The sequence below is a fragment of the Pungitius pungitius genome, chromosome 14 (assembly GCF_949316345.1).
Source record: "Pungitius pungitius chromosome 14, fPunPun2.1, whole genome shotgun sequence".
NCBI classification, from domain to species: Eukaryota; Metazoa; Chordata; class Actinopteri; order Perciformes; family Gasterosteidae; genus Pungitius; species Pungitius pungitius.
The window spans coordinates 13,367,401-13,382,964 of NC_084913.1; the positions used below are offsets into that span (position 1 = coordinate 13,367,401).

Consider the following 15,564-nt stretch of genomic DNA (forward strand, 5'->3'; position numbering starts at 1 on the left):
TCTAGAGCTTCATCTTAATACCTACAGGGGTTTCAAGTGATTTGGTTGTTGGTTGTTTTTAATGTCTTCGTCTTTATTGTTTGTATAAATTGCAGGAAATTCCAGCTTTGTTTTGTCAAAACATGTAACATGTTATAGTCAGATTGATCCCTAGGCTCATAGCTCATAACCTGCAGGCTTTAAGGGTTCGAACACACTTCAGGTCTGTTCAGGGGGCCGAGTACTCAATCCTGGGCCTGCAGGAACTCTAAATGACTGGTATTGAATCAATTAGCTGCCTAATTGGGCTGAGATAAAGACTCCATTTTCTTATCGCCAGCCCACCAGTCCTTACAGATGGCACTGGGGATCTCCCAGTGGATGTGCCAGAGGGTCAGAGCGACGCAATCTCACTGTAATCAAAGTATACAGTAGTATACAGTGGGACACATCATGTAGGGATTCAGTGGAATCAATCCGTTGTTACTTACTTCAAATTGTACAGATTATTTTTATAGTTATAGTCGTTTCTCATAATAATAATAAAAAAACAATGATGACACCTGTGTATTGGGAAGCAATATATTTCATGGTAAGATCTTCAATGAAATACTCAACTAACATCTTGTGAGCTACAGTCTGTAGAAGTCTATATCTACTCATTATGCTGACATTCCATACATCAAACACTTGGACCAAAACCATTTCAAAATAAGGTCTGTCATCTGCGGCTGTCGCAGGTCGGTAGTAAACACCGGCTTGTTCTTGTTTGTTATGATTATGATTTTCTCGCATGATTGACCAATTTTTGAATGCTACTTTCATTGTTAAATCCAGCGGGCTGATTTTGTTTGGTAGGATGATTGTTTTAATTTAGCTAAATCTCTGCAATGTTACCAACTCAAGCTTTAAGGCATCAGGAAAAAAATGCTGCTTTCAGCTTCCAACATTTACAGTGCAGAAAAGCAACAGACAGTGAATTAGTTTGTTCACTATCATTTTGTCCTCGGCCCCTTGTTCCGGAGGACAGGACATGCGGCCCGGAGGGCAGTGTGGACTAAAGCTTTTCCAGAAACTCCCTCCTTTTGTGCGTTTTTATGTTCTGACTGATTAAAATCGGAGGCCTGTACTGCAGCGGCGGCGCTGTGTCGCGGTGGGGGTGGCGGATTACACCGCCGCTTGCTTGACTGCAGAGCGGAACCTCCCACAGGTTGTAAGGACACATCTGTTACCCAGAAGCCCTTGGGAAAGCCACCATTTGAACGGGCAAGCGGAGAGAAAGCTTCTTTTTGTCCGGATTCTTCTAAATGACAGATAGGAAGAGATAATCTGAGAAAATCTGTGGATTATGTGTGATTTGCAGATCAAATGACGCGTTTTACGTGGGTCTGTATTTAATTCCATTCAGAATGGGCTTTGCTTAATGATCCTTTATACCTTGATACGCATCGCTCGACAATGAAACCTCCCACAAAGCAGTTCATTATTACCTAAACTAATGATACACATGAGCCGGTAATCTGCTGAATCCTGCCGTTCTAACTCGTTCTAAATCGGGTTTCCGGATGGTTCCGCGAGTTTTGTCCTCGTCTGGGCCACTGAGACGGCAGAGGGGCTGAAAGCTCAGGCGAGTGAGCGATGGGGAACAGCTGGGGCTCTCAGCACCTGCTGGCAATGGATTCAGGGACGTGACCCTGAAGACCTCGCTCGATTATGTGAACACTACACAGTTAGGAAGAGCAGAAGAAGAGGGTGGTGGATGGATGAGGACAGTGGGTTGACTTTGAAAACTGGGATACAGATATGATGCTTTCAGCTGTTACTAAAAAGCATTTAAGTAGGAAACAAGAAAGCCAAACTTAAGTCAACGTGTGTTAATTGCATTGCTTGCACTCTATTCTCTCCAAAATGCTTTTGGGGTTTTGTTTCACTGGTTGCCTGTTTTCTAGTCTTCACGCTAAGCTGTGCTAAGTTAACCAGCTGCTTTAAGACAGTTATGGCCACATTAGTTTGCGTTACATTGTAACCAAGCAACAGAGCGATAACACACTTGATCCAAATGTAAGTGGACATCTAAAATTCTCAAAAGATGACAACAAACCAAAAAATTCAGTTTAAAACCAGCTGTAGGCGGGGGAAATGAGCGTCTCTCATCATTGTTACTTTATCCGTTTTTTTGTTTTTCTGGTTGTTATCTTGGTTCAAGTTGGTGTTAGAACAGCGCTTCAGTTGAATGATTATGAACCACGAGGGAGTTACTCACTGTATAAACACATCCGTGGCGTGAAGCGTTGGCTTGTGAAATATCTGCAACACAGCGTTGATACAAAATACACTTGGCTGCAGAGTGTCAATACTACATGAAATGTTAGTCAATTAGCACTGATGGAGATACAATGCAGGGCTTTGAATATTTTACATGTCTTCTCAAGATGACTATTTGATATTTGAGATCAAGCTGTAAACATCTTTGACGCGCAACATTTTCCTAGTTGCAGGGGGTCTGTGTTGCACACCTGTCCCTTGATATTGCGTCAGTCCTGGTGGGCGGTTGGCAGTTTGATCCCAGTCAAAAATCTCTTAAATTCCTTCTCTGTTGTGAGTAAAGGTTCGTTCTTGGCTTATTTTAAAAGGGCACAGGGCCCTCTTTGAATACAGATGACACAATTAATGCTGCAATCCGAGAGGGATTACCTGAAGATGTCAAGAGACTTCCAGAATTAGAGTGGTGTGACACTTATGCTATTCCCTATGCAAGAAATGGATTTAAGCAAAGATAGGCAATCGTAAAACACGCCTCGAGTCCCAGGTGACCTGCAGGATTCAGTCACTGAGTCTCAGATGTGGTTGCAGGTTTTTCTTCTTCTGTGCATGTGAGTTTATGTTTGCAAATTGCTGAACATGTGTAAATATCTGCAGACAAATACAACAGACTTTTTTTCTTTTACCACTCATCCCGTCTTGCATGGGTTTGGAGTTGGCGGTAAGGGATCTCGGCAGATGGGTGTTCACCTTCCCGCCTGCTCCACCAGCCATGGCACAAATGTCACGACTCAGAGGGCCTTCGGTTGCCTCAGTGCCACGGAGAAATCACACCGGCACGGATGAATAGATTTAATTCAAATGGGAGCCCGGCGCTATTCATGCATTCGCAGACCCCGGCTTCATTAAAGCTCCCCTTCTTTTCTGGGGTCATGAGGAGGAATGTCAGAGGCAGGGTGTGACATGATAATAAAGGTTATGAAGTGTTAATGCGCTTTCTACATTACTGGCCTCCCTTTGATTGAAGAAATAGCCATTTAAAAGTTTGGGAGCTGAGTTATTAAAGTTAGGATCCTTCAAATTTGAGTCCGAGTTACTTTTGCGACATACGCGGTTACCGTGGTAACGGTAGAAGGAGATGCTGTCTTGTCTTTTCAGTGCAGCCAAACAAACTTCATTTATTTTAATAAAGGTGTCAGTCAATAACCGGGCCTTTTTCTTGGAGGTGTTCAGCTGCACGTATGATCAGCACCAACCTCAACTACTAATGATTTATGATAAAAGTCACTTGTGTTTCCCCTTGAAAGCAGCAACAGTAGAAGGTTCGTTCCGCAAGAAATTAATTCAGCTCTGCGGTTGTGTGAAAAGACATTTAAAATCAAGTTTTTGCTGGATTACGTGCATGCATACTTTCCGGAGAAGAATTTGAATACAGCTCAGGAATGGCGTTAAACATATATAATGTTTACATGAAATGGCTTGGCAGAAAGAACAGCCCTGAAAATAGTTTCAGAAACAAATTTGTGATTTAATAAAAAAGATGATTTTAGGTTTACATTAAAAAAGTGTATTATGTGTCTTGATTGAGCACCAATGAAAAGGATTGTAGCCAGAGGACTCGAACGCACCACTCAGGAAACGGATGTCATAGTCACGGAGGACAAGGTGTGTCACACAAAATTGGTGGAAGGCCAAGGTACAAAAGGGTCGGGCAGAAACGGGATCCAAAAACGTAACAGGGTCGTAGACTTGGGTCCAAAAGACAAACTGGACGAGGAACAGAAAGGTGGCTTGATGAACGGTACAAAGTGGTACCAGAGCACACAGAGCACACAGAGCACACCACTCAGACACAAGGAGAGTCAGCGAGACACAGGTGGACACAATGGGGAAGACGTGAGGACAGGGTGGAAAAGACGCCTGAAACAAGAGGGAGGTCTGGTGAGCAAGAGACAAATGGGAATCATAATAAAAACAGCGGTTAATAACAAAAGCCTCACTCAACTGACTAAATGAGTCCTGACGCCCAAACGATTTTCAGGAGCAGTTGTCCCATGTTTTGCAGTATCAGAGAAGATATAAAGGATGCTTTTCCCTCAAAGCTTCTGTCAGAGCAGCATTGATTGTATCAACATGCAATTAAATGGTAATTCAGTGCTGTGGTGTTATTGTGGGAAGCAGTGCATGAGCGGCCCTTTAATTATCCCTGATTGTGATTACAGCGTCGCTTTATCTTTATGTCCATTGTTGGCCCAACTTTCCACGAATCAAGCCAGCGGTGGAGCTGCGGCGCGTAGCTCCAGCAGGTCAGAGCTGACTTTCTGCTGCACAGCGGTTAGCGTAGGATGTCAGACGACGTGTTGCCGATTCACTGTGTCTGTACTCTTTCCTCAAGGACAGGGCCCTTCAGGCTGCCCGCTGCCTTCTTATCCACATCACGCTGCTGTTGTTGGCCGAATGGAGGCTTTCAGAGGCAGCCGTGCACGGGCAACGGCTTCACAAAGTCGCCGTGTCGTTTTCAAATTAGATTCACACAGAAAATAGTCTGAGCATAAAACAAAAGAATTAAAAAGAGAGGTGGAGAGAGACAGACACAGTCGACCAAAGACACAATGAGCCACAGACAGAGGAGAGGAGGGGCGATGGGGAGACGGGGGGGGGGGTCGCACTTAAAGCCCCCCGCCATCTGTGACGAGGAGCTGGAAGAGACGTAATTGTTCCTGAGAGGTGTGCGGGGCCTGTTCTCTGCACTGAGCTGTAGAGGAGCTGCTTCCTACCTGCCGTGCCGGGGGCCCTCGCGGTCTGTCAGGAAGCTCTTAACGCGCTAACCTTCTATGTGGGCTCTCGTTAAATGTCTGTCGCTAATGACCTTCTCAAATCTCCCGCCTGAGAATAACGCCGTACCCAGACGACACGCCTCGCGTCACGTGCTTGGCTTCTTTCTCACGGTGCTGAAAGCCTTTCTTTCTCTTTGATGCCGAACAGCTCCCTTCCATGATCTCCTTCATTTGGACCATAATAGATTGTTGCTGGGAGGCTCAGAAGTTGCTTCAGGTGTGTAAATGGAAGTGTTTGCGATGAGGCCGGAGCCTCAGTCCGTCCTGATCATGTTGCTCAAACAAGTCTCATTCCTCACACATGCTTTGTTCATGAAGAAGCTTTTCATCCAGTGGCAGACTCCACCATTAATAATACAATGGTCATTTCTGCATGTAAACACATCTAAATCTTAAAAAACAGTGCAAATCACATATTAGCATGCTAGTGCTATATGTTAAATTACAATGGTAAACATATTAAACATTAGACAGGTTGGAATTGTCAGCGTGAGCATGTTAGCGTACATGTCAGTGTTAGCACTGTGTGTTGCTCTTTCTTAGGACTCTTTCTTAGGACTCGTCTGTGCCACGGGCGTCTTGCCTCACAATCCGTCCATTTGACACCACTAAGTGGGGTAAAAGGATGAGGGAAGGGGTTTATTGCCCTCTACATCCTACAATATTGTTTCTATTTTCAGTATAGTCTTGAAAGTGTTTTTCAATTGTGTCAACATTAGACTTACATTGCTTAATTAATTAATTTTGTGTTAATTCTGGAGGATGTCCCTTTTAGGAATAAGATTCTTTAAATCTAATTGATAAAATATTCATATACAGGCTGTCTCACACCCAGAGGGCAAGACATGAAAATATTAACAAAAAACAGTGACTTCCGGCGGTGCTCTCTGTGGGAAACGGATGATAATGTTGAAGTTATTAATGTTGACTATGATAAGTGTATATTGAGGGCTTCCGAGGGATCCTTGGGGCCTCGTCTGAGTGAGAAGCCATGGAGACAGCTCGGAGTCGGCCGTGGCTCACACGGCGCGCCCTCGGCCGAGCGGCGCCGTTAATCAGGACTCAGGGTTACAGCAGTGATGTCAGACGCCTCCCTCCGTCGTCGCCAAGTACCGCGCAGCATCACCACAGAGCTGCTACACTGAGGACATTTTTACCATTTAGGTTTTGTAGAACTATTCCTCTGTGTTCAACAGCTGGAGTGACAATTGGATAAAGATTTCAACTGATGTTAATAGTCAGTGTTCTGATCACATGGACATGTGACTCTTTGTGTCGATGTCCAATCCGTTATGATGTTAAAAGTATTACATTTAAGCAATGGGTTCCTCGGTGCGTGCGTGCCTCATTGAGAGAGAAAGCCGTGTTCGTTTACGCCAATGCCTGCGTGTCCCAGGATGCACTGCTCACAAGCCTCTGATGCCCAGACCCGCCACACGCCACATCCTGCCCACACGCCACATCCTCCCGCCGGAATATCAGTGTCAGCCAACGCGCCGTAAAATGTATCCTTGGCATGACATCCTCTGCCCTCATGGGTTGGGAGGCTGGATGAGTGCAGGAAAAGCAAAGAGAACACAGAGGTTTTTCAGAGGTGTCTAGAGACAAAAGAAATCCAAGCTGTAGTTTTTCCTCGTCTTCAACTCTGTCACTAGGATGTCAAATTATGGCGAATGCAGGAAAAACTGCAGTTGTTTATAGTATAATTATTGCTTCAGTCAACTACAATTTATCACTGATTGGACATCCAGATATACGTATGTGTCCTTCAGGTAAAAGAACAACGTGCTGTTACACTTTTATCCCTGTATTCATATTTCAGATATTTTAGTTTGAAATAATCAACATTTTAAAAAGTTGGACGTGACGCTTCCAAACTATGAACATGATGTGATGAATGTTCAGGGGAAATCAAGGAAATTGGGCTCTTAATCTCAAATATTGCCTCATATATTATTAACAACTCTGGTGTTCTGAATGAAAAATCTCAATATTGAAATCCACTGCGGGCAGTGTTTGGGTTGGGTTTGCTTTCCACCACTGCTAAAAGCGTTACTCTCGGTGAGCTTGTGAACTGTACACACACGTGTCTGTATTTTGCTCGTGTGTGTGTTCGCCGAGTGTGTCTTTGAGCGTAGAGCCTGGTCTGATGACATTATCAGGGTTGGTAATCTGCTCTGTAATTGCCTGCTGCCGACACAGCGCGGCGGCCGCGGCGGCGGCGGCGGAATAAACAGGCTGTTAACAAGTAGAGGGAGCTCGTCTCCACTTGATCTGCCCGGCGCAGCGTGACATCTGGACTGAGAGGGGCAGAGAGATGCATGCAGGCAGCAGAGAGGGGGAGCCGAGTGGTGCTTGTGAAAGACAGAGACAGATGTGGGGAAACGAGACAAGAGGCAGAGAAACGTGTACTTGTGTGAAGTTTCCATCATTTGCTTTTTATTCCATGTCAAAATGTAATCATTCCACCAACTGCTGCTGAAAATGTTGTCTTTAATTGCTGTGCTTTCCAAGCCGTGGTCAAATTAGACCCCTGTAAACCAATCACACTGAAACAAGAGCAAATGTGCAATGACTGCTAATGCCTCCTCGCGTTCATGCATTCACACAGACACTCACACCAATGACAGACCCCAGGGCGACAAGCAAGGGGGGGGGGACCCCACAGAGCCAGGGCTACATAAAGTGTAGATGTTCCAATACAATAAATGTACAAATAAATATAGTACAGTGAAGGAAAGCCCACATCCAGTCTGACAGAATGTCCAGTGTAAAATGTTGTCAGCTCTGGCTAATGCTACATACCAGGGATGAGAAATGGGCAGGGTGCACAGATCAGGTAGTGAGTGACACATTTAGTTGTTTTTGACTGTAGCATGAATGAGCTGATGAATGAGTACATCAGCTAGTCAACCAGAGCTGATAAACTCATTTAAATGGTCACACACGTCAGTAACTGGTTCAGGAATGTCGAGAGCCAATGAAGATGCATCCTGTGTGCAGCACACAGACAACACATTCCACGAAAGACTGTCTTGGTCATTTCATATTTGATTATTTTGCAAAGCAGAAATAAACCAAAGAAATTTTTTTTTGCTCTTTTCTGAAATTGAATAGACCAGACAACTAATCCAGATAATAGTCAGCAAATCAATTATAATTCTTGTTTATTGGAGAAGCCAGCTGGAAGTGGAAGTTATTCCTCTGGGACAGTTTGAGAAGAATAAATTGCTATAAAACTGAAGTGGACACTACAGGGAGGTTTCCGGCATTGTTTTATGCTGATATTTTGGGCCTTTTATATCTGTTAATAATAGATCCACAGAAGATAGATGAGAGAGCGAGACATACATTAGAAGGGAATAAAACAGGAAACAACTCAAAATAGAGCAATGAGTGGGGAGGATGAAGGATTCATGTGCAGATAGTCGTGTGCAGAGACAAAAGAAACGAGGCAGAGGCTGGGAAAGGAAGGAAGGGAGAGACTCAGAAGGAGACAAAAAGCCTGTGGAGGGAGGACCACCCGAGACTTAGGGAGAAATAGCGAGAGGGACGAGTGATTGATATGAGAACTGTCCCATGTGAAATGAAGCATATGGGCCCATCAGGAATGTCTCCTGTGAGTCCGGGGGCAGGCTGCGTGGCGTGGGGAGGCTTCCCTGAACCAGCCGTCATCTGAGATACACCTTAAAGCAAATATGGAGCCTCATGGTGAAATGATTTCTTTTGTGCTTCTTTAAAAGTTTCTTTTTGGGAAATATGCGTAATTACTTTCTTACAGAGACTTTGACGAGAAGATCAATAACGCTCTCACGTCTGCACTGTAAAAATGGAACTACTGGCAGCATCCAAAGACCGAAATTGGGGGAAACGGCCAGCATGGCTTCTTCCAAAGGTAACAAAACGTATGCATTTCACTATGTTACATCTTGTGTAAGGGGTTATGTGGTGAAATTGGCCGACACAGGGTCATTCCATGTTTTCAGTGTTTGTGTGAAGCTAAGTTACCCCACTGTAGTTTAGCAGATAGCTCGGACCTACCAATTCGTTCATTCGATTCTCAGCAAAGCAGAAAGTTGGTGTTTTGAAATCCTTTAGACTCTTCCTTTAACAGAGAGGCCATTTAGAGTGACGAGAAAAGAGAAGATGCACCACGTGGTTGCATTGTGCTGTTAAGAAACATCACAAAGTAATTGTTCAAGGTGCTTTACTGAGAACTAAAGTGACGAGAAAGGATCAACCTTGAGCTGCGTTTGTTCTGGAAGAAGCAGTGACCTCATCCCGCTTTGTGTTATAAAGCACCAGTTTTCAGCCGAGACTCAACAGCTACTCATTCACAACCAAAATATCAAGTGTTGTGACTGCTTGAAGCTGCCAATTTTCATCTCAATGATAGTATTTGTTTACAATGATCACCCTAATATCTCAAGATGGGTCTTAGGGAGATTTGTTGATGCTACACGTGGCAACTTTAATTAGCCCAGCAAGATTAAAAACATGACTTTTCATCCGTGAAAGACGTCCATCAGGAAGCTCGAGTGAAATCTTCCAGCATTCAGTTAAATTATCCGTTCATTCAGTCTAGCGGCGCTGCCTCAGAAGATGAAGTATGGCGTGTACTTAGCATTTTGACTCCTTCCGATTCCATGCCGTCAGAAACATGGATAGAGCACAACAACATGATGGACGCGTTACACGGCCTGCATATTGAAAGATAATAAAGGCAGCCGAAGCATTTGTCTTTGTCATCTTGTTACTCTCCGACTGTGTGAGTATGAGTGTGTGTGTGTGCGTGCGTGTGTGTGTTTGTGTGTGGTGCGATGCCTGAACCGTTGTTATTTAACACATCGCTCTGAGCTGCAGGAAACACTCTGATTGGAAACTGTCTGAGTGCCAATATGTCTGTAGGTGGACGTACAGTCTGACTATAAATATGCTCATCCATGCGTTTGCGTGTGTGTGTGCGTGTACCTTAAGGGACGGTGATGACTTACCATCGTTACAGTAGATGATGTCTTTTTAATGAAGCTCCATGAGTGGACCGTTGTAGGAAACAGAGACGTACAGTATACCTCTTTCGTGCATGCAGTGGTCCACACCTCCTCCTCTACTCCTTGCCCTTTGATTCCCCCGACCATCCATCTGTGCATCCTTTCATCCCTCTATCCGCTTACCTGTCAATAAATCCTTTGGGGGATAGAGCCCTTTGAAAGGAACCCCTTTGGAGCGTATTCCTAGAGGCGTACTGGCCATGGTCAGAGCGCCACATCAGACGCCATTCTTCCATCACTCAGATTCCTTCCATACCTCGTGACATTATTTCTCCACACTCTTGCATTCATCCTCTCATTCCTCCAACAATTGCTGCATTTTTCTCTCTCCCAATCAATCATCCATCCATGGTGCTATGTTTCTTTCCCTGCATGCATCTATTGCCTCCACATCCCATCTTGTCTTTAATATACCTCCTATATTGTTGGTCCCTCTTCTGCTCTCGTGTTACTGGCAATCCCCCCTATCAGTCCATTCCTCTATCCTTCCATAAATCCATTCACAAAGACATCATTCATCCTTCCTGCATCCCTCTATTACTTGTACCATCCTTCCAACGTATTCCTCCACTCCTTCCTCCACCAATCCCTCCCACCCCATATATTCACATCCCTTTGTTGCTCCATAAATCCATTAAGCCATTACATCATTCCTTCCTTTCTGCATCCACCAGATCCCCCATCTTGTGTACCCCTTTTCTCTCGTTGTGAATGCATGCAGCTCCAGGCCCAGATCCTCTTCCAGGCCTCGGCAAAACCAGAATAGCCCTCATAAGTCAAATGATGATTCTCTCTTAATGAGCTGCAGGGAGAGGAGGCGTGCTTTAGGGGCTGTATTGATGCTGTGACTCGGAGCCGGGCAGTGTGTGTGTGTGTGTGTGTGTGTGAGTGTGTGTGTGAAAGAGAGCCAGAAAGGGACTCACTCTTTTGTAACGAGACAGATCTGATTTGGCCGAGCGCGCAGGAAAACACGCTGATGACAACGGTTAAACACACCACCCTACCCCCTCCACCCTCACACACACACACACACACAGACACACGGTCTTCCACCCCTCCAATTACATCTCTTTGGTTAATCTTCCCTATCACAATTGTACTGTTGGCAGAATGACAACCTTCTGGGTTGTGAGCGGGATGGTTATTATGAGTCTGCTTTTCAAACACCTCTATGTGTGTGTTTCTTTATCAGATTCGGAGTCTTTTGTTATATGCAAGAATGCATCTTCGTGTGTGTAATGAATTCTATTGCAATGAAATCAGTTCATTCATGGTTTGCTAGATTTGAATTACGTTTAAGACGAAAGGCGCCCTGTGGGGTTCACTTCAGCCCCCTTTAGGCTCAAAAAACGATGTCAAAGGCTTCACCTTCCTGCTAATTTAGTAAAAACTGACTTTAAAGGCACACTGGTACTTTTTCCTTAGCATGTAACGCTGCACCCTACCGACAGGCACACAGTATTTGTGTATTCTGTGTATGGCGGGATATTTTGTGACTTTCTCTGCTTGTTGTTTGTGCGCTTTGTCTGAATTCATCCCAGTGTGTGTGTGTGTGTGTGTGTGTTGGGTGCTCCCTCGCAGGCCTTTACCAAACGACACACTGTTAGCCCCTCAGACTCAACACAGCTGGGTTTTACACCACACTCGGCTCCGGAGCGGCGCGGCCCGGCTCTGGTGCTGATGATAATGAAGGGAGTCGGCCACAGCAATTAATGCACTTAGCTCTCATGATGATTAACTGTGGACTGCTTTGGATTCAGGACGTTGATAAGCTGCTCCCAACACAAACAGCTTCATTAGTATATCTTCTTCTGTTGAAAGAGGTTTCGAAAAAAAATCTGACTATGAACATGTGCGTGAGGAAGAATGACGAAGACGTCAGAAGGGAGAGTTGTCGATGTGAATCTCTGGAGGTTGCAACGCACGGGAAGGCTTTATCCCGTCTCTTCCTCCTCTTTTTGATTTATCTTGTCATCTAATTAGCCGCCCTGCTGGATGACTTGTTGGGCCTCCTTCTTTTCTTAATCATATCATTTAGTTGCGGTTTAGACTTTGCCGAAAGGCATCTGACCGTGACGTGCTGTGTCACTGATCTGCTCTGCAACTACAGCGTGCGGATAAAACAAGCAGGCGGCCTTAATCCGAATGCTGAGAGAGGCAGCGTGCTCCTCTGCACGAGGCACCTTCATTGTCAGCATAGTTTTCTTATTCTTTGTGTGGATGTTTGCGGTCGGGTGTGTCTGGGTGATTTGCAGCCCCGTCTACGATGAATAACACAGAGTGAGCGATGAAGTGCATCTTTTAGTTCAGGCTGCTCCAGTGAAAAGGTTATTTGTGGAGCTTAATATCACATGAAAGGTCTTCTAATCTTTAAGGTGACAACAGCATCTTCTCAGGAATCCTTTGGATATTTTTTGAAAATAACGAAACGCATTATTGGGACTGAGCAATAATGTTGTTCAAACAATTCTACAAATAGGATAAAACAGGAATGGAACATGACATTTCCCCTACTAGAAGACATTTTTCTAAAATAAAAGTATGCAAAATGTTAACATACGCAAATATGTGAATATTATGCAACACTGTTTTTTGTTGTATTTGTCTTGAAATGTTTGTTTCCTGTTTGTTTGTCTGCTGTATTTTACTCCTTTTAGCTGCTTCAGTGCCCACGTTTTTCTGCTTGTCCAGTTGCATCGTGTTCTTTTGTTCTTTACATATTTTTTAAAGGTATTTTTAAAAATGGACTACTAAGTGTGACATAATAAGTGAAATAAATCAACTGTTTCTGTCTGAGTGTGTGAATGTGTTTCACTTTCCTTCCAACAAAGTCAAATTAAATTGCTTCTGGGAGTTAAAAGGTTTTATGATATTAGGACAAATACATATATTGGTCCAACACTATTTCATGCTAGTTAAGTTGAGGTTAATAAAGTGTGAGTTAATGTTGTGCTCATAGCTAATTTCCCTGCCTTTTTTTCTTTTCTTTCTATCGAGCTTCTTTTTAATAATGAACGTTGATTGTGCCATTGTGGTGGTAAAAAGATACCAAATAGCACATCCCTTTCACTCCCTCACCTCAGTGAATAATCAGCGCTGTATGTTTTATAACAAAGCGTCCATAGCCAGCTATTCTCTGAGGTCATTGCATTTCTCTCCTCTGTGCGTCCTAACACACATCCATTTCTGCTGCTCTCCCTCTTTCTGTTTTGTCCACGTCTCCCTCCTCCTCCCCCCCTTCTCTCCTCCACAGCCCTGTTGTTGGCTGATGGTAAGCTGCCCATTCCCCCCTAAGCATCTCCACTAACCATCTTTAGGGTCCAGGTTGTTTCATGTGATATCTCCGGGGACCACGGTTTGGGTAGTTTATTCTGATGCAGATGAGGATTTTGCGCCACACTTAAAGGTTTGATAGAAGGTGATTTTATCCACCTCTGCTGTCACCGTAACAAACAACGCGCTCCTTTGCAGCACTTTGTCGCGCTTAAAGATGGATTTTCACACTAATCTGCAGATTTTATTAATCATGAATCCATTCATTAGGCTCTCCAGTCAAAAGGAAGATACTAGGACTTGATAACCGTAAAATAATTTGCAGATCTAAAATTAGAAATTTAATTACCTTTTGTGGTAGTGTGTTATTATTCATTTACTTCTACTTCTTCCTTTTGAAGGAAATGGTGTCATGTAGATGGTGAAGTGGGGAACAGGGGAAGGGCTTAATAATCAATTTTTAAACATGAGCAAAAGAAGTCCTGTCAAGACTTGAGGGTGCACACTGTCTTGGGTGTGTAATTGATTTAGCTTAAAAGTGTGTGTGTGTGTGTGTGTGCGTGTGTGTGTGTGGTATATTATGCATGCCTCTGCATGTGTGTGTGCGTGTGCTTTCCTGCGGACACTCCCTCCTATCGAGGGGGACCGGGCTGTGATCTTTAATGGCGTCATTAATATTTAACGGTAAGCGTGTTGTCAGCAAAGAGCAGCAGGCTCGTATGAGAGATGACAAGGTCTCTGCACCAGGTGGATCAGCGGGGGTGTCACACACACACACGGAGCGGGATGAGAGGCCCTTTGGATGCACAGCCGCTCCTTCTTGATAGAGTTTGACAGCACAGAATTGATGTTATGGCACTCGTTGTAGTGCGCCGTGCACTCAGGAGCTCTGTGAAGCCTTGTGGCTTCTTTCTAGAGCTGAGCCACCTAGGACACATCAGAGAGGGACTGATCGCGTCTGAAAGAGTACTCGGTTTAAAAGGAAGGCCGTGGAAGCGTTTGATTTGTGGTGTGTAGTCACGCAGACAGTTTGGGGTTCACTGTTTTTTTCAAATTGCTCTATGGCATCTCACAGAAGGAAAAAAAAACCTGAACTTGAAGTGAAAGTTTTAGCTGTTAGTTTAATGTGACATTTAAAACATTTAACAGTCTCGGCCTTTTCTGAAAATGATGTCATTGGGGAGGTTAAATCACTCGCTGCTGATTGGCTGGGGCATAACAGAGCCCCCCCCCCTAAAATAAGTCAGCGAACAGCTGCACAATGTCAGGTTAGAGACGGGTCTCTCGAAAACAAATTGGTGAATTAACATTTTGGGGAATGTCAGACCTTTTTAGAAACAAGTATTTCCTCACATGTTTTAGGAAATGGAAAGCAGTGGTAAACTCCAACTCTTCTGGATAAAAGTGGAACAACTGGAAATGCATGAGAGTTTGTCTAACCTTTAAATAGCAAAGTTCAAAGACAACATTGCACTGATTGATTGTGACATACATGACTGCATAAAATACTCCATACGAAACCATCTTGTCTCTCTGTAAAGCCTGAACTGAAGGCTGAATACATTCCAATTGATACCAGTGAGGCATCCCTCTGATGTTTTGTTTGCATGCTGCGAAGTGCAATGCAACATGCTAATCAGTTGAGCATCCCCTTATTTTTATTGCCATCTTTCCCGCTGTGATTCCTCTTTGTATTTTGCTCTCTCGCCCTCCGCGCTCAGATGTAACAGACAGGAAGATGACATCAGACGAGGAGGAAGCCAGGCGCATCGCAGAGATGGGAAAACCGGTGCTGGGGGAACACTCCAAGCTGGAAGTCATTATTGAGGAATCGTACGAGTTTAAGGTGGGAAGGATTACTCCTCAAAGTCTGAATATTGGTGCTGGAAACAGTGTGTGAAACACAGCCAAACAGATGCCAGATACATATTTCAAATTTGAGCAGTTGCTTTTTAGACACCTTGCAACCCACAGTCATGCATTTCTGGAGATGTGGTTCTTAATGCATCCTCTAACCTCCCCAAACAAACGACATAGCCACCATATTTGTTTTCTGCCGTGTGGTTTCCTCATGCATCCACCAGAGGTTTCCGCTGCCTGGGACTTGAGGCCACTGCCATCGTGTGGCGAAGCGCGTGTATTTCTGCAGCTGAACATAAATA

At 44.3% G+C, this 15,564-nt stretch overlaps 1 protein-coding gene across 3 annotated transcripts in view; it reads left to right on the forward strand.

Annotated features, from left to right (window-relative positions):
* The window catches only part of slc8a3 (solute carrier family 8 member 3), an 81,548-nt gene that overhangs the window by 59,733 nt on the left and 6,251 nt on the right, over positions 1–15,564 (forward strand). The window contains exons 4-5 of one of the 3 annotated variants that reach the window (XM_037486331.2): positions 8,860–8,973; positions 15,124–15,248. In XM_037486331.2, the coding sequence (XP_037342228.2) occupies positions 8,860–8,973; positions 15,124–15,248 (239 nt within the window). Of the gene's footprint in view, positions 1–8,859; positions 8,974–13,382; positions 13,401–15,123; positions 15,249–15,564 lie in introns of all 3 variants that reach the window. The other 2 variants (XM_037486332.2, XM_037486333.2) reach the window with 2 other exon arrangements.